Here is an 18718-nt window from a genome sequence, read left to right as displayed (position 1 = left end):
AATGTTAGAAGATCCTATAAGGATTAATAAGCAGCCAATGTGATTTAATCAACACAGGAAAAAAAATCTTAATTATACATGACATCATTATAGCGCGCTGTCAGATCATGAGGCGCTGCTTTACACATTTAAAAAATGTCTCCAACTAAAGTGTTTGAAATGTCACATCCTGGAAACAGCTTTCAGTTGACTGTCGTTCTAGTCAGGCACCTGGTTTGGATCGAGATGTGTTTTTACTCTACAAGAGCACCGCAGACTCAGGTACACATGCAGATTGCTTTTGTCTAGAATGTGGTAGATTTTACAGTCCACAAAAACACATTGCGAAATGTATTTCAAAGGAGAACAATTTTTATAGGACCACACACAACAAAAGAGCAATATCAGTAAATGTTGTTAAACAAGACCCAAAAAACAATTGCACGTTTAATTTGTTGAATATGTTGTAAAAACTAATACAAACTGATGTTTGTCTGCTTCTGTGAAGATCTTCACCCACTGTTCAGTGCTTTCTGGACCAGGTTTTAATGTAAGAATTAAAGGAGATTAAGATCCTAACATCAAAATCACCAAGTAAACCAGAAGAAATAATGATGCTGCAACTTCTAACAGTACAGGAGTGTATACTCAATGTAAACTGAATAAAACATTGTACTGCAACCATGAGAACAACCATGACAGAACCTGAATCTATAGCGGAGACAGAGGGTAAACCGTCAGACAGGAGCTCTGATCTGCAACCACCACACTGGGTTCTCCTTTCAGCACAGCAGGGCACAACCAGTTCACCTTGTCCCCATGACTGATGCTCAGTTTTGGGCCCGACTTCTCCTCCGTCGCCTCTTCTGCACTTGCTGCCACTTCCTCCTCCACTTCCTCCTTCTCCGTTTCAACATTCGTTGCTTTATCCTGGCATTGCTCTTTCCTCTTTGCCTTGTTCTTACTCTTCCTGCGTGGGGCCGCCGTCACTCTAGTTTTGGCCTTTGCCTCCGGAGTCACCACTGGGTGCTTTCTGAGGTCCCACAGGGCGACTTGGCCGTCATTCCCCCCAGTGACGAGCCAGTGAGGGTGGGAAAGGAAACTCACAAAGTGGGCTTGTGAGGCCCCCTGACTGTGGGCCTTGACGGCTCCCTGCTGGTCCAGTTTAGAGCCGCTGCCGATCCGCATCAGATGCACCCGCCCGTCCTCTGCTGCACAACCCAAAATGTTCCCACAACTCGCCACAGACACGCAGTGGACCAGCGGCGGGTTGAAGAGCTGACCGGGACGCTGCTGATGGTCGTCTTCTTCCTCGGCCACATCCTGGAGGTTGAGGGTCCAAAGAGGCCGCGTCTTCTGCAGACCCCACAGCATCACCTAAAGTGATAAAAACAAATGTGAAAGAAATCTGCAGTAGGAAAGAAATCAAAAGTAGTCTCGGTACATGATGCAAGTACATATGGTCCTCTCACTCACCTGCATGTCTAGTCCAGCAGACACCAGGTTATTCGGTCTGTGAGGTCGAAAAGCCACCGAGGAGCAGATATTTGTGTGTCTCCGAAGAGTCCTGAATACTTTCCCCCCAGGAAGCTCCAGGACCCGGACTGCTCCGGAGTCATCCGCCACTGCCAGGGCTGAGCCCGTATCGTTGAGCGCCAAAGCGTTAATCTCCTCCTCCCCTGCACCCTGAAACTCCTCCACTGGGCCCTTCAGGTTTCGGGGGTCCAGTACGCTCACTGCGTCTCCGTGGGACACATACAGCTGGCCCGGACCTGCTGGTGAGAACACAACACTGGTGCTGTCCTCTTTACCAGGGAGAGTGAGACGGCCTATGATGGTCCCCTCTTGGCTCCACACCGTGACCTCTCCACTCTCAGAGCCTGAAGCGAGGAGGCCCTCAGGGCCTGAAGACACCCCGACACACAGGATGGATGTGGAGTGGCCCTCAGACCACTGCCTGGCCATGCTGACCCTACCAAGTGTAAGTTAACAAGGAGATATACATTAGTTTGTACTGTTGCTTTCACACAGCTGATGGCAACGTTGTAAACCACATTTAGTATAAAAGGGGGGAACAACTCAGCAGCAGTATTGAACTATCTCTAAAATAGTTACAACAAAAACGGATTTAGAGCCGATATGAATACTTAATCAACAACTCAATCGACAGAAAATCGCTTTACTTTTTCAAGGTATCGTGACTAACATTCACTGGTCCCAGCTAATGATAACATGATCCGTTTGTTTTTAAATGTCAAGCTAATACGTTCAGTCCCGACTCTCTAGCTTTAATAACCCGTTAGCATACAAGCTAACAGGTGACTCCCTGTTCAGAAGACAGGTAATAAACACGCTGTTAATCTGCTCATTGTAAATCAGTTACAATAGTGTCATCATTTATAACGTCAAGACCGCAGCATTACGCTACCTCAGCAAGTGCCGTCAAAACTTCATTTGTTTGCCATGTGGGGTTGGGTCGCTCACGGATGACGTCAGATGAATCGCCGGGGTTTGTTATGCCCTGCATTCAGGGTGCCAGGTGGAATGTCAGACCTTTAGCACCAACCATTGCCCAAACACTAATCTACTTTCCTATATCCTAAAGTAGGCTACGTATATCTTACAGATTTTACTGAAAATGAAACTGAAAACCACTCAGGACACAGAGGAGGCAGATCAACAAATCATTGTTCATTTCCACAATGGCTGCTCTCGCTGATTCATCCAAAGCTGCATGTAGATCTGATGAGTGTGGTCCATTTCTGGGTCAGTGAACAGCCATCCTTCCATACTGCCGCACTGAATGGGGAACAGAGAGAAGAGGCCATGGCTTTCAAACCCCCACAAACTAACTAACACACACACACACACACACACACACACACACACACACACACACACACACACACACACACACACACACACACACACACACACACACACACACACACACACAACATTCAAATGCTGACACATCCTGCATTATCCTCACAGAGAAGCAGCAGTTTTCACACTGCACTTTGAATGTGAGTACTCTGTAGTTATTTACACTTTTCTGCTAATGATGCATGTGCATTAGATGCTACTTCCTCTTCCTGTGTGTATAATGCAATTACATGGGAAGGTTTTACTTTTTATATTTCTATTTCACTTCAGTGATAAAGACTGAAGTAAGGTAAGTGACCTATTTTAGAGTTAGATTCATGTCCAGGACATTGTGCTTGTGGTAAAATGTATTAAATATGTATTAAATAGTCTTGCATGTGTAAAGCAGTACTGAAAAGGAAATCATACTCAATGTGATGTTTAACAGTTTTAACAGGGGCACCATATATTTCTACTTAGTATGTATTTCTACTTAGTATATTGAGTTAATGCCTAAGCGCTTGTACTTTTGCTCTGAACTCAGTAGACCTTCATCCTTTGTGTTGGCGTACATGCTCAAATGTATCTTGCCGTTTGTTTCATGGAAATTTGATACACTTATATCTATTTTATATTCTTATAAGTAGATAATTTGTGTTTGCTCCTTCTCAGAAGATTTGGAGTTACCCTAACACACACCGGAGAGTATGAGGTCGCCCTATTTCCCAGCGAGGTCGGTGCTTTTTCACAAGGAGCCCAACGGAGTGACGTACAGAGTCCCAGCGCTGCTGTTCCTGTCCCGCTCCAGGACCTTCCTGGCCTTCTGCGAGGAGAGACTCAGCCCGTCCGACTCTCAGGCTCACCTGCTGGTCATGAGGAGAGGAACTTTCTACAGGAACTATGTGGAGGTCAGTGTTGAGTCACTGGCTCTGGACTTTGAAGTGTCCTGCAGGTTTTAATTAAGTAAAAAGGAAAAGCACTTGTTTACTTGAGTAAGAGTAGTAGTTCCTTCAAAATGCACGGCTCCAAATTCAAGTTACTGATTTAAAAGCAAGTATGGAGCGGGTAAAATAAGTATTGAACATGTCACCATTTTTCTCAGTAAATATATTTCTAAAGGTGCTATTGACATGAAATTTTCACCAGATGTCGGTACCAACCCAAGTAATCCATACATACAAAGAAAACCAAACATAAGTTCAGAAATGAAGTTATGTGTAGTAAAATCGAATGACACAGGGAAAAAACACATGAAGAACAACACAACATTTAAACAAGCCTGTCTACCAGGATGATGAAGATGAAACGAGGGTGTACATTTCAGCAAGACAATGATCCCAAACACACAGCCGAGGAAAGTCAATTGGTTTCAGAGAAAGAAAATAAAGCTGCTAGAATAGCTCAGCCAATCAGCTGACTTGAATCCAATAGAAAATCTATGGAAAGAACTAAAGAGCAGAGTTAGAAGAGGTCCACGGAACCTTCAAGATTTGAAGACTGTTTGTGTGAAAGAATGGGTCTAAAGCACACCCGAGGAATGCATGCGGCTAGTTCCTCCATATAGGAGGTGTCTTGAAGCCGTCATTACCACAAAGGCTTCTGTACGAAGTATTAAATACATTTCAGTAAGCGTGTTCAATACTTTTTCCCTGTCATTCCATTATATTACATATAACTTAATCCAAACGTATTTCTTTTGTTTCCTTTGTATGTATGGGTTACTTGGGTTGTTACCGACATCTGGTGAAAATTTCATGTCAATAGCACCTTTAGAAATATATTTACTGAGAAAAATGGTGACATGTTCAATACTTATTTTACCTGCTGTAAATACACAAAGAACAGGTAACACAGTCAGGTTAGAAAAGTTACAGAGAAAGAAAGCCTCAGATCATGAGGAAGTTCATTACAGTATATGGCAACTACACTGTATTTTCAGAAAGAACAGCATCATTAATCATACAGATACAATACAATAAGACATAAAAGTAAACAACAATAAACAATGAAGTCACTCCTTGGTGCTTGAGATTGATCAAGTGAAGACACATTGAATAAAAACCATAATAACAACAATGATAGTGATAAAACTAAAAAACATTTTTAAGTAAGTTTGTAAATGATGAGATTGGTGAGAAAATATGTGACCTGACACTTTAATTTGAATGCTACCTTTCCTTTGGTGTTTGTCTGTATAGCATTCTGCTACATCTGTTTCGATATAACGTAGCGTGATCATGTCTTTTAGACTCGTCATTTCTAGTCTCCTTTCCTTCTTCCTTTTCCTTGCTGCAGTGGGAGGACATGCGTGTCCTGGGCACTGCCTTCCTGCCAGGCCACCGGTCCATGAACCCGTGCCCGGTGTACGACGAGTTCACCAACACTCTCTTCTTGTTCTTCATCGCTGTCCTCGGCCACACCTCGGAGTCCTATCAGCTGGCGACGGGGAAGAACCTGACCCGTCTCTGCTACATCTGCAGCACTGATGACGGAGACACCTGGAGTCCTGTCACCGACCTAACCACGAGGGTCATCGGAGATACAATCAAAGGTCAGGGATACAAAGAGAGAGACTCCACCGCGAAACAGACTTCCTTTGTGTTGTTATGATTATTAAACACAGAGAAAGAGTTCTATTTAAAAGGGAGCTTCACTGATTTTACAGGTCTTGGGGATAAACCCTTGAGGGGGCTGTGTGATATTGCCTTAAATGATGTCATTTGAGTCAGCATCAGAGCTCGAAAGAAGTGAGCTCACCAGACCTCTGTAGCCTGCTCGCTGCACCTGCATTCCTGACTGAACTATAAGTGGACACGTTGCATTGTGGGTGATGTGGGCACCTGGCTTTGACAATGAAGAAGAATGCACGGAATTGAAAAAAGATCACCTCTCTTTTCTGATGCATCAATTATGATAATTTAGGTGAATACTATAAATCTTATCATCATGAATTGTCAGATTTGAAAACAAAGAACAAATATCTGCTGCACAAAATTCAGAAATCTGTAGATTTGTATTTTGGACTTTTGCTCTTTGCTTCTCACTTATGAAATACTGAATAGTTTTATGTCTTCAGGCCTCTAAAATGATTTAAGTGACACACTTTGAAAAATCTAAAATCACACTTTGAACTGTTTGAACAATCAAATAGTCAGGCAACCTGAGATGAGCGGTCACAAGCAGATGTGGCTTTGTACCGACGGATCACACATCATATTACAGTTCTGTCTCACTGCTGTTTAATTAGAAACTGAAGAGAGACTTTCAATTCACAAATGAAAACCATACAGAGCGATATTATGCCATGAAATATATTGTAAGAATCACATTGCACAAATTAGTTTGTACTTTAGGGAACCTTTTCTATTTGACATATGATATGATATGACTAAACCTGTTAAAGGATAGTTTTGTTTGAAGACTGACTTGATGAAATGTGAACATATCCTTTACGTATAAGTCACTTCCTCCTCTGTCCCTGCAGAATGGGCCACCTTCGCCCTCGGCCCGGGTCACGGCATCCAGCTGAAGTCCGGCCGTCTGCTGGTTCCTGCCTACGCGTACCACATCGAGTGCAAAGAGTGCTTCGGACAGCTCTGCCAGACCACTCCCCACGCCTTCTGCTTCTACAGCGACACCCACGGGCGAACCTGGCGTTTCGGGGAGGCGGTGCCCGTGCCGGAGAGCGTGGAGTGTCAGATGGTGTCTGTGGACGAAGAGGACGGGACTAACGTGCTGTACTGTAACGCGCGCAGCCCTCTGGGGTACAGGGTGCAGGCCCTCAGTGTGGATGACGGAGCGGTGTTTCGGGAGGGGCAGCTGGTGCAGCGGCTGGTGGAGCCTGGAAATGGGTGTCATGGTAGCATTGTGGGATTCCCTGCCCCGTTACATTCATGTCACTCTCTTGACAATCACTTCGGCCAACCTACACATCACTCCAGACACTGGACATCCTGCATGACCGACTCAAATCACACCACCTCTGTTCCCACCAGCTCCTTGACACCCAACCATCCGTATTTCCTCACCCCCACCTGGGTGGTATACTCCCACCCAACATGGACCACTGGGCGCAGGGATCTGGGTTTGTACCTCAGCCTGTTTCCCCGTGATCCAGACAGTTGGCGTGGCCCCTGGGTGATCTACGAGGGCCCCAGCGCCTACTCCGACCTCGCCTATCTGGAGCTGCCCCCCTCTCTCGGTGCACCGCCCGCCGTGGCCTTCGCCTGCCTGTTCGAGTGCGGCACCAAAACAGCCTACGATGAGATCTGCTTCAGCATCTTCACCCTCTACGAGCTCATTGATAATCTGCCCCGGGAGGCACAGCCGGGACAGAACAACCCTGAATGTAAAAGACAGAAGGATCAAGTCTCGGCGACGGACCGTACGAGTGGACAGGACGGTCCAAGAACAGCAGCTTTCCATCAGGCGCCCCGCGTGAAGAAGAGCAAGTTGACTAAGATGTGCTCTGTGTCTTAAATGTAGTTTTTCACCTTTTAATACAGCGTTAAAGTCCAGTAACTGTTGTCTATTCACACTCAGTGGGCACTTGATCATCTGCACCTTTACCGTCTAATAGAACTGTTCTGCCATAAAGTCTGTGATGCTTAATTTACGACGGCGCGGTTTTATTTAACAGTAAAATGTTGTACAGGTTTATCTAGTAAAGTACGAGCGTGTCCATCATTCATTACAGAATATTATTCACAGTATTATTATGAGTAATGTATGTTCTGTATTCAGTTACATTAACTGCAACACAGTGCGACTCAGTAATGAAGTATTTCAGTATGTTTGTTTTGATGTTGATCATTTGTCAATTTTCATTTTGTAGAACACTTCAAGCGTCATTAAAATGTTCCTGATTGACTTTCTCCATTGAAACTATTTTGGCGATTCAAAAACAGGCAGCAAAAGCAATTGTCTAATTTAGGAAAAGCAAGAATCTATATTATTCCACTTCAATATATATTAGACTGCGGAATGAAGGAGTATTCCACACAGGGGGAATATTGCTCCTCTTTTATCTTCATCAAAATGAATTGATCAAAAAATGTAATTTTCAACCAAAAAAACAAAACCTAATTGTGAGATACAGCAGCACAGAACAAGCTTTGGTTACTTATGATCTCAGTCTGTGGTCTGTGAACAACATAAGAACCTTTCCTGTGATCAGCCCACTTCTCTGGATGTTTTCAGAACTCTCCTTTTCTAATCTTGAATCTTAAAACTGTGTAGGTTTTGCATCCCAACGGCCCCAAATTGCCAGACCGTGTTTAAGTTGGCTCAGTGAGCGTCCTGCTACGTTGTTCTTTGGCTCACTGTGGACCAGGCGAGGCTGCAACCCATCAAGCTCACACAGTAATCACAGCTGCTCTAATTGGATAACTGTTCCTCAACTAATCAGGTCTTCTCTTCAGGCCGTTGAAACATTTAGCGGCCGACAGCGAACGAAGAACAGAACCAGATAGAGTGGAGCAGATTGTTGAGATAAGAGGGGAACAAAATAAACAGGTTGTGCCAGGACGATCTGGACAGCCTCTACTTTCTGCTCCCGCCTCCTCCGTTACATAACTCCACACTGATACCAGGCTCATTTCCCTTCCTGCGCTCTTTCACAGAAGTGGATTTTCCCTTTTCTCTAGCATCTGTGTTTTACAGCCTCCTATAATGAGTCTGAGGATCATCGTGGTTCTGGCTGTGCTAACTGGGGTAACTGGGAGCCCCGGCGTGACGATCAGGCCTGAAGCCGACTCCGCGGACACGACGGCTCACCCCAACAGCATTCCAGAGACGGTGGAGGCAACCGAGATCTTTGGACAGGTGACTTTGGTCTTTTTCCTGCTGTTTTGTAGCTGATCAATTGCATTGTTAATGTGAAATATCCAAAAACTGCCACACAGAATGCTGCTGAACAAGAATCAGGCGTTTGTTGTCGGGACATAAATGATCTGCACAGAACTACACTTTAAAAGATATATATATATACACCTATCTTTGTTGGTCATTATTACACCATGACCATTCTGTACATAGTACAAAAGCCTTTACAAGCTCAAGTCAAATCATTGAGCTTTCCTCATTAACAATATCAAATGCTGCTAAAATCAAAGTAATAAATAGAGTTTTTCTTTTTTAGAGGGGTCAGACATGAGGGAGAAAAGTTGCTCAAACTACAAAAGAAGTTGTTCATGGCTCCACAAATAAAAGCCTTATTGTCACGGATGACGATGCAGAAATGTGTGTGACGATGAGGGACGGTGGTCAAAGTCCTGCTGTATACATTTGGGTAGATCTGACAGTGTTCAGTCCTTCCACTTGTTCCTCTTTGCGGGCAGCTGTCCTGTTGCCTCCAAGTATTTGTGGACGAGTTCCTCTTGCGAGGCTGGCAGGCAGGGCTGGTATCTGCTGAAGTCCATGGTGTACTCCCCTTTTCCCTGAACAAACAATAGATAGAGGACGCTAGTCTTTGAAATTATAACGGCAACTATGGCAGTTCTTTTGAATTGTAAGACTCCTCTGTAGTGATTGGAGAATATCGTGCCAACAACAGTTAGAGAAGACTGCAAATTCCTGGATTTGTATTGCTTTAATTTACAATCTATCCTTTAACAGAATGAATCATCCAAATGTGATTGTAAACAGGGTTCGTCTAATATCAACACTGGAGTTTCTTTTCATGAGACCACCTGATCTGGACCATAATGAACGAAACATATGGAGGTTTAACTTACTTCAGTACAAGAGCGTAGTTCTGTGGAGTAACCAAACATATCGTTTAGTGGAACCTGTTGGGAGAAACGAGCTGAAATTAGTCAAAATACAAATGATGGTGAAGGATGAGGAGGTAAATGTTGTGAGACTTCAGATACATGCGGGATGTGAATGATTTACACGCTGGACTCACATCAGCGTACAGAGTGAAGTATCCCTCAGCTCCGTCCTGTCCTGAGATGACACCATGCCGCCGGTTCACACCAGCAATGACCGTCCCCTGGAACTCCTGCGGTGCAACGATTTCCACAGACATGATTGGCTCCAGGATGGTCGTGTGGGCTTTCTCCATCGCTAAGGGGAGCGTATGGAAAGCAGTGTTAACGAGTGCCGACGACGGAATGAAACAGGAAGTCAGATCTAACGCAACCCCTCACCTTGTTTTAGAGCGCCCTCTCCTGCACGGATGAAGGAGATCTCATTGGAGTCCACCATGTGATTGGCTCCATCTTCCAGGATGAACCGGACTCCTGAGATCTTGTGCCCGCTCAGGGGCCCCTTCTCACAGGCCTCCCTGAAGCCCTGCGGCATGATGGGAATAAACAAGCATTGAGAGACAAATCGAGTGTACGGCTTTCACTTAGTGTTCATGCAAATCCTGTTATTTCAAAGCTCACTGCGACAACATTCAAGTTAGGAAGACTAACCTTTTCAACAGCTGGTATGAACTGCTTCGGGATGTTGGTTCCAACAGTCTGGTCTTCAAACTCCAGCTTGGTGTGATGCTCTGGCTCAAGAGGCTCAAGGACTCCGATAACTTTGCCGTACTGACCAGAGCCGCCGCTCTGCTTCTTGTGCGTGAAGTCAAACCTGCAGAAAAATGGGACAAAATATCCACATTTTGAAGCAGCGAGTGGAACCAGCGTCCACTCTGTTTAAGCCTCTCTGTACATTTCTATTGGTAATGGATGAGGCTGTGTCGCTGCTGGCACCGAAGTGATGCACAAATCACATTACAGTACAAACATCATTGGTCAGTCACAAAAATGCACAACTTATAACTGCTACTGCTAACAAAAACCTTTCGATGAAATCTAAATTTCCTCTTTTGCAGTAAGTACATGAGTCAAAACAAACCAAGCATTTATACACAATCATCTCTAAGATAAAGAAATGTAAGTATTACATGTATTAGTGAAGAAGATTTTTGGACCTCGCTATAGAGTGTTACGCAACACAACTGCCGATTTAGCAACAGAAGTCGTGCATCATGTTCTTTAATAAAAAGTTACATGAAGACTATTTATTATTAGACTACAGTTAAAAGAATATTAGAAACCAGAGTTGGCTTTTAAAAGAAGCACATTGGTGTGACCCACAAATGCATTAAATATCTCGCTTGCGTAATGATTTGAATTAAATTTCCTTCATAACTTACATACACTTTGTGTCGAGCTAAGCAAACCAAGTCCACGCTCGTGCACAGGACATGGGGAAGGCCGTGAGAGGGACGGCAGCATCAAATCCGACTGATCCACATTTCACAGCCGATTCAATAGGAAGGAAACATCAGAAAAGAGCTCTGTCTCTTTAAAAAGGGGGCAGTCCTCCCTCACTTCTGGTGTGAGAGGAAGTGGGAAGTGATCGTTCCACTTGCATGAGGAGCAGCGGGCAGATAAGTTTCCACCTGCCAAAGTAACAGGCAGCATTTCAGTCACAGGCAAGACTCCTTTTATTGAATTCAGTTTCCAGCTGTACACCTCTTACCCCTGTACTTCTTCTTCTTCTTTGCTTTCCCCTCAATGGATGTTCTCCTCGAGTCTGAATCTTTCCTACTCTGGACACAAACCAACCCGAGACAGAAGGCTCCACCCTGCTGACACCTGAGGGTCAAAGTCCTTCAGGGGTTCGAGGCCCATCCCTGCTCATTAAAGCAGCTTCACTTTGAAGTCTTTTCATGACTCCCTCTCTCACTCTACTTTCTTTTTCTCCGCAGCAGCAGCAGGAAGTACCAGTGGAAGAGGAGGCTGAAGAGGCTGTGATGGAGGCTGAAGAGGCTGTGATGGCGACTGGAGAGCTGAACCCCAATCACTACCCAGCTCGGAGGGCCGCCAAAGTGGTCCAGCACTACCTCAACACCCACTACGGCTCTCCGTTCAGGCTGTTCGGACTGCACAACGTCCAGAGTGGAAACGCAGAGGTCAGCTGAACTGAAAGGGTTGTCGTGTAGTTTACAGTGACTTTCTAACGTCTAAACTCTGGTTACTTGTGACTTCTCTGTTAGGATGTGGCCGACTCTGGAAGGAAGTATCAGCTGGAGATCTCGGTGCAGGAGATCATCAGCAATGTAAGATACGATTATACAGCACACAGTGAGCCTTCAGTCCAGAGTGGGTTCACTGGCATACTGGGTAGTTTTCACAAATGTAAATAAAAAGTACCTTTTAAAATAGAGCAAACATGAAATAACTAATGACAAAGTCTGTTCCTGACTCATTGAAGACCTTTGACCCCTCTGCTCTAACAGGTTTACTTAAAAGCTCATTTGGTTCGTCTGTGAAAAAAAAAAAGAAATCTAAATTCACTTCTCAAACAGGGAAATACAATCTGTCTAACTCGCTGCATTTACCGTCAACATGTTGATTTGATGGCATTGCATTCCCAATGTGCTGATGGAAAGGTATTTTAAGCAGTAATCTCTGGCTTTACGGAGGGCAGGTTAGACAAGATTTAACGAAACAGCAGCTGAAAGGAGGCAGTGTGGTGCAACCCTGACTCCCTTGGACTACGCCTTTGCTCTGTATACTCTCCTCCACTTTGGTCTTATCAACCCTGTTTTTTTTCTCTATTTGCTTCTTTTTAATCCACCGTCCCCTTTTAAAAAACAGACTACAGAGAACTGCTCTGCAGAGGTTCTGTTTCTGAGCGGAGACCAGCAGCGCTCGCCTCGGGTCCAGGTCTCGTGTGAGGAGCTCCTTAAAAGCAACACTAAAGCTCAGGAGGAGGCCTTGTTCCAAAAGTACAAAATGAACCAGAGCCTGCTGTCGGCACAAAATCTACCTGGTATGTACAAGGAAATAAACTCTGCGTACTATTCCCTCGGAATTGACACACAAACTCACATATTGCACAACATCTGACATTTCAAATTGCGGCATTTTGAGGATTTCAACATTTAGTATTTATGTTTTCTGCGTGTTCCTACGCTGACCTTGTGAACCCCGATGGAGTAACATCCCGTTCATTATGAGCTCACGCAGTTTATGTTTACATGACACGTCTGTATGTTGCATAAACAAGCTCCACTCGTGCATACAAACTCACTTCCTGAGGCTCTGACCAACAGACAGCTACGGTCACATTGAACCCGACAACAAGCCTCTCTGGCACCTCGGCATCGTGGCCTCCAGCTCCGTCATGCTGAAGGAATCCACTGAAAACACTCTGTTCAACATGGCTCAGGTCGCCAACATCACGCAGCTGGTACGCTTGTTTTATCTGATGATTAATCTTTGATTGAGATATATGTTAACTGTATTACAGTCACACGTTTTCTCTCATTTGGCTGTATTTCTTCCTCGTCTGCTGCAGGCGACTGAGAACGAACAGCTGAAGTTTGACTGTCACATACTGCTGCATGAGATGGTGTCCCAGGTAACCACTCGTTATAGAACATGTTTTAACATATTTATTGATCTATAACATAACTGAGGAACTAGATGGCTGACACAACTTAACATTTCTTGTTCAGACTAATATGCATCATTAACAGTGATTTAAATTTGCAATGAAAGCTAATTGATGACACTGTAAATGGTAAATGTTTGCTATATTCTTGATAAATATCTACAATTAATTGTTTATCAGAATAAGTTGACAAAGCAGCTAATAACTTCAGTACCGGTGACATCTGACAGTAAACTGGCACGAGTTAGTTGAAGAAAAGTGACGTTTTAAGACTTGATATATATTGTGTTGATCTGACAATCTGTTATTTTGGCAGGAAATCATTCACTGGAAGCTGCTGTTCACCTGGTCTCCTCCAGAGGGAGTTAACGTGCTGCAGATGGAACAGCTGCCACACTGCCACCATTGTGAAAAACCTCCAAACACAAACTAAACTTCTGACATCCATCACACTGCTAGAACAACCAAAACAACATTGTGATGCTCCCATTCTGTATTTTATACATTGGACCATAAATGCTGTATGTAAAAAGCCATCATATAGAATGATATCCTTACATTGTGCTACGTTTGTAGTACTTTTGGTATTGTATTTTAATCAAAATAAACAGTTTACAGTTTTTGGTGTGTATGTGTGTGTGTGTGTGTGTGTGTGTGTGTGTCAGGAGGTCAGCACTTACTGTACAGGGCTGGTGATCGACTCTCTGAAAGCTACTTTGGGCTTTCCCATCACACAGAGACAGTTGTATTCCCTCTCCATCCTCTGAAACAACGAACCAAAACAAGAATAAACCAACAGACACAGCTCAGACATGTCAGGTTTGTTATAATGGGTACCGGTAATTCATTCCAACATAAGGATAACATAAGATGATTTCCTTAAGTCTGGAGATCTTACACCAAATACACTGAAGCTCAGTTGCATTTAGTTTGTGGCGCAGCAATGTCTCATTTAATCATCTACAGGCATTTTTTCATCTCTATAGAGAGAGAGACAATGAAGAGCAAGGAGTTCTAAAAACTGTCATCTTTACAAAAAGTATCTATTATTGGTTACTGTTTAGTTCAAAAGCTCCACAAATTGAAAATTATGACAAAATATGTCAAAATATGTCTGAATGTGTCTAATTCACTACAGGTCGTCTTGTATCAAACATGCAGGACATCCTCTGGTACCTGCGAGTAGATTTCAAGATGCAGCTCTCCCATTCCAGAGATGATGGTTTCTTTGCTCTCGTTGTCAAAACACACTCTAAAAGTTGGGTCTTCCCTGGTGAACCGGTTAATGCCTTTGGAGAATTTATCCAGGTCATTCTGGTCAGAAGCAGGATGACAAGAGGAGAGCAGAGTTACTAGATGTGATTTAAACTCTAGAGACAGTATGTTTGGGTAAATTAAAGTATTGGTTTTACCTTGTTGGCCGGCTTCATTGACATGGAAATGACAGGCTCTGGGACGTGAATTGACTCCTGTGGGACAGAATGATAACAAATGAGCACAATATTCTCCCCATATCTTGAGCATAAAGAAGGAAAAGAGGAATGCTTTCTAAGAAGTTACGCACCATGGAGAGGTTGGCACTGGTCCTGGATGTAAAAGTGTCTCCGCTGGCGCAGTCGATCCCAAACAGAGCACAGATATCTCCTGCATAAACCTCATCCACGTCCTGAAAACAGCACGGATGGAAAGGAAATGATGGGAGACAAGAGGACACGGTGTTAATTTCCAGGACTGATTGAAAAGTCTTATTATATACTGACACGTAGGACTGAACAGTAAAGAGTTTCATGTCTTGTTTTGATGTGAGAAAGATGGAAATAGTCTGGTGTCACAAGGGATGTGGTTGTTATCTACACACTTGACTGGTGCCAAAAGAGGAACATAACCATTTTGACCAGTCATGCTGTTTAAACAGCAAACCACACATGGAAGACTATGACCTCCGACATGCTGCAGACGTCGACTTGTTCTCACCTCTAACTGGTCAGCGTGGAGACGCACGAGCCTCTGAACTCTGATTTTCTTGCTGGTGCGCGTGTTGTAGATGTACTCGCTCTTCTTCAGACAGCCCTGGTACACCCGCACATACGTCAGCTGGCCAAACCGCCCCGCCTGATAGTGAGAAAGCCCCACAGGAAACGACAAAGCGTGACGGATTAAGACATTCCTCTTGAGCACAATTGCGAAAAATAAAGATAAAGTCGTATTTTACCTCCAGTTTGAAGGCCAGACCAACATACGGCTTTGTAGAGTCTCTTGTCGCGTCCATTTGAATCTTAGATGTTTCGCTGACAACTCTAATGGGTGAAAAACCCACTGACGTTAGTGCACAAACATCCGCAGGAAGGATACTATGAATAGAAGCTGGTCCCTACTCACTCGTCATTGAGGATTGCATAGTTTTTGACTTCAGTGGGGTTTGGCAAGTAATCCAGGACAGCGTCCAGTAGAGGCTGGACGCCCTTGTTCTTCAACGCTGTGCCCACCAACACCGGTGTGAAGAGACGCTGCACTGTGGCCCTGCGGATTGCGGCCTGGAAGACAGTGAAGTGACAAACGAGTGTTTTTAATTCTTCATTCACACACACACACACACACAAGGGAAAACGCTGCTGTATATTCTGGCATCATGTTGGCGACATTCTTATGCAAACAAACACGCATGTAAAGACAACGGGCAATATCTAGGTCAGCAATCGTGTCGTATGATAAGTCGATAATGTAACTATCGTGACAGGCCGTAGCATGTTTGCACGCTGACATGAGTGTAGCTCACGCATGGCTGTAGAGTCTTTCGTCTCATCTACTTGTAATGTCTAGAAATGATTGTGAAACGCATTTTAAAACGGTGAGTCATAGTTTGACAGGAAGTGAGGTGCTACTGCTTTTACCGAGAGAGATAAATACGGTTCTGTGTTTTCATCAAAACAAAAACATTGGCACTTTATCAGAAACATTGACGGCCTTGTTGTAATTTTCTGAAAACACTCAGATTTCACACATGTGCTCTCTCTCTCTGTTAAAGACACACACCTTCAGGTCGTCCTTGGTTGGAATCTTTTCCTCCAAGAACATCTCTCCCAAGGCTTCATCAGCGTTGGCCACACACTCCACCAGCTCCTGCCTGCGGTCCGCAGCCTCAGCGCGGAAATCTGCCGGGATCTCATCGTAGCGGATATTTTCACTGCAGGGAGGAGTAAACTGTTTGAATCGTATTGTTCAGGAACACAATCTCAGAAATTGTGACACAGGGGTAGAAATGAACCTCTGTAATCGGACAGATGCTGATTTGAATGATTTTTGATCCCTGTAGGTCTTATAATTCGACTGAAGCCAAGCTGTCGTCAATCAGCCTCATATGTGGTGATTCTTGCAGCTAAACTACTCTGTAACAGAAACAGATCTGTTCATGTTCAAGCTACCAAGAGGGCAAGCCCTCACCCAAAAGGTCCTTCAAAATACATGGTGCGCTCCTCTACCAGGTCGATGATGCCGCGTATGTTCCCCTCCAGGCCGACGGGGATGCTCACGAAGGCCGCGTTGTGGTTCAGCTTGGTTCTGAGGAAGGCAAAGAAACAGTCTGAAGTGAGACGAGAAACACAGGAAGGAAAAACCACAGCCGATGACAACATTGTTTGTGGAATGATGATTTCATGAGCTAAAAAGAGAGGCACGGAGCTTCAGCTTGTTACTGTGTGTGGCATAAAAACACAGCTGCAGCGAGTCTCCCTTCTAACTTTCGTTGCATCCACGTCTGTGTTCGGCTTATTTAAAACTATTAACTTCGCAAAAAATCCAGGAAAGGCATACTAGATGGATGTAGAAGTTACATTTAAACAAACTATCACGTAAAAGGAGCTGGCAGATATATTGATTTCAATCTGTATTGTGATCTGATCTGGGATTTCTATTGTCATATCATGATTGTCATGTTTTTGCTGGTTTTACCGGCTGTGTTGTAACTTCATAACAACCTCTGACTGTCTGCTGAATGAATGAAATAGTAATGAGACAGCATCCATCGGTTTGGCAGACATATGCAGATAACTAGTGATCAGACCATATTGTTTTAATAAATAAATACCATCTATGTGAGGGATCAGGTAAATAGATTGTGATGGTTCTATGGGTACCTGATCAGGAGCACTCTGGTATGTATGCATGTATTTACTGCGAGCGTGTAACTTACCTCATCTGTTGCAGGGCTCGGCTGGGGTTGGCGCCCATGCGGTCCAGCTTGTTGATGAAGGTGAGGAAGGGGATGTTGTAGCGCTTCATCTGTCTGTTCACCGTCATGGTCTGACACTGGACGCCCCCCACCGCACACAGGACCAGCACGGCTCCGTCCAGCACCCGCAGCGCTCGCTCCACTTCGATGGTAAAGTCCACGTGACCTGGAGAGACAACGTGGACAGTGATGTTTCGAGAAGAAGAAAAAAGACGATCATAAGCACAGATAAAACGAATTATATTTAAATATATTATTGCATTTGAGTAACAGGAGGTCATAATCATCAAACTCTTGTCCCCAGGAGACCCAAATCAAATACAACTTTTAATACCTGGTGTGTCAATGATGTTTATGTTGTGATTCTTCCACACAGTGTATGTAGCAGCGGACTGGATGGTGATGCCTCTCTGTCTCTCCAGCTCCATAGAGTCCATAGTGGCTCCTACACCGTCCTTCCCCTTCACCTACACACCGCAGAGGAGGAAAACAGTCCATGAATGATGAACTGTGCACCTGGAAACTTCACCTGACAGCAAGCATGGCCCGCCCTGGCGCTCACCTCGTGAATATGTGCTATTTTGCCGGTGTAATAGAGGACACGCTCGGTCAGGGTGGTCTTCCCTGAGTCGATGTGAGCTGAGATCCCGATGTTGCGGATCCTCTCGTTGGGAAAGAAACCAGAGGAGCATGTCCGACAGCTGTTGATGAGCACCTGTAGGGCCGAAACAGAAGGAAGATCAATAATCAACCCCCGTCTGTCTGTTTACCGATTGTGAAATGCGATGGGCTGATGGCAGAGTTTTAGGAGCCTTGATGTCAAATCAGTTCAACAGCAGAAAGCTCGGGTTACCCAATGTTACCTTTTTAAGAGTGACGCATCCTGGCGTCAAAAGATGCGTTTTTGCCAAACACAACCCCGCTTTTAATACTCTCATGTTGGCGACTGCTTGGTCGAGCAAAGCGTGGTCGTATTCCTCCTTCTTTATACAACCCCCGACTCAGACAACCCGGTGAATGTCACGCCGGGGCCTCGATGCTTGTGAAACGCTACTTCCGCAACTACGGAGGCTCAGATGTGCCAAAAGTACAAATGTTTGCGTTGCGTTGCAAAGATACTTCGGAGAGTTTTAGGATGATAAACTATGTAAATGAATGGGATGGCACATTAAAAAGAGAGCCCTGATAATACGATATGATAATAATAATAATTCATTGCAGTTGGATTAAGTTGGAATAATTTGT

General features: G+C 44.4%; 4 protein-coding genes across 5 annotated transcripts; 2 read left to right on the top strand and 2 right to left on the bottom strand.

The window, feature by feature from the left end:
• Positions 1-23: 23 nt before the first annotated feature.
• On the bottom strand, positions 24-2453 carry wdr53 (WD repeat domain 53). The gene is made up of 3 exons (XM_079272568.1): positions 2408-2453; positions 1456-1951; positions 24-1356 (listed from the first exon to the last, which is right to left on the bottom strand). The coding sequence occupies exons 2-3, from the start codon at positions 1942-1944 to the stop codon at positions 691-693; spliced, it is 1155 nt and encodes a 384-aa protein (XP_079128694.1). The 5' UTR covers positions 1945-1951; positions 2408-2453; the 3' UTR covers positions 24-690.
• A 1092-nt stretch (positions 2454-3545) lies between these two features.
• Positions 3546-7323, top strand: neu4 (sialidase 4; the record flags this gene model as incomplete). Its single annotated transcript, XM_079271590.1, has 3 exons — positions 3546-3752; positions 5140-5395; positions 6329-7323. The coding sequence occupies exons 1-3, from the start codon at positions 3552-3554 to the stop codon at positions 7321-7323; spliced, it is 1452 nt and encodes a 483-aa protein (XP_079127716.1). The 5' UTR covers positions 3546-3551.
• A 146-nt stretch (positions 7324-7469) lies between these two features.
• Positions 7470-13775, top strand: lxn (latexin). 2 transcript variants are annotated; one of them, XM_079271316.1, is made up of 7 exons: positions 7470-8667; positions 11558-11758; positions 11843-11905; positions 12447-12621; positions 12905-13041; positions 13150-13212; positions 13562-13775. In XM_079271316.1, exons 1-7 carry the CDS (start codon positions 8515-8517, stop codon positions 13676-13678), a joined length of 909 nt encoding a protein of 302 aa, XP_079127442.1. In that variant the 5' UTR covers positions 7470-8514; the 3' UTR covers positions 13679-13775. The 2 variants fall into 2 exon arrangements, with proteins under 2 accessions (XP_079127442.1, XP_079127441.1); XM_079271315.1 differs by having other exon boundaries at positions 11555-11758.
• Positions 8756-18510, bottom strand: gfm1 (G elongation factor, mitochondrial 1). Its single transcript, XM_079271314.1, has 18 exons — positions 18337-18510; positions 18036-18188; positions 17808-17940; positions 17435-17639; positions 16687-16803; positions 16279-16429; positions 15625-15779; positions 15458-15542; positions 15220-15357; positions 14810-14911; positions 14658-14714; positions 14422-14559; positions 13926-14008; positions 10266-10428; positions 9996-10140; positions 9752-9912; positions 9579-9632; positions 8756-9281 (listed from the first exon to the last, which is right to left on the bottom strand). Exons 1-18 carry the CDS (start codon positions 18409-18411, stop codon positions 9150-9152), a joined length of 2247 nt encoding a protein of 748 aa, XP_079127440.1. The 5' UTR covers positions 18412-18510; the 3' UTR covers positions 8756-9149.
• Positions 18511-18718: the final 208 nt, after the last annotated feature.

Source organism: Melanostigma gelatinosum, assembly GCF_949748355.1.
Source record: "Melanostigma gelatinosum genome assembly, chromosome: 7".
Classification (NCBI taxonomy): domain Eukaryota; kingdom Metazoa; phylum Chordata; class Actinopteri; order Perciformes; family Zoarcidae; genus Melanostigma; species Melanostigma gelatinosum.
The sequence above is the reverse complement of the archived record's forward strand: the minus strand, read 5'-3'. Positions and strand labels throughout refer to the sequence as shown.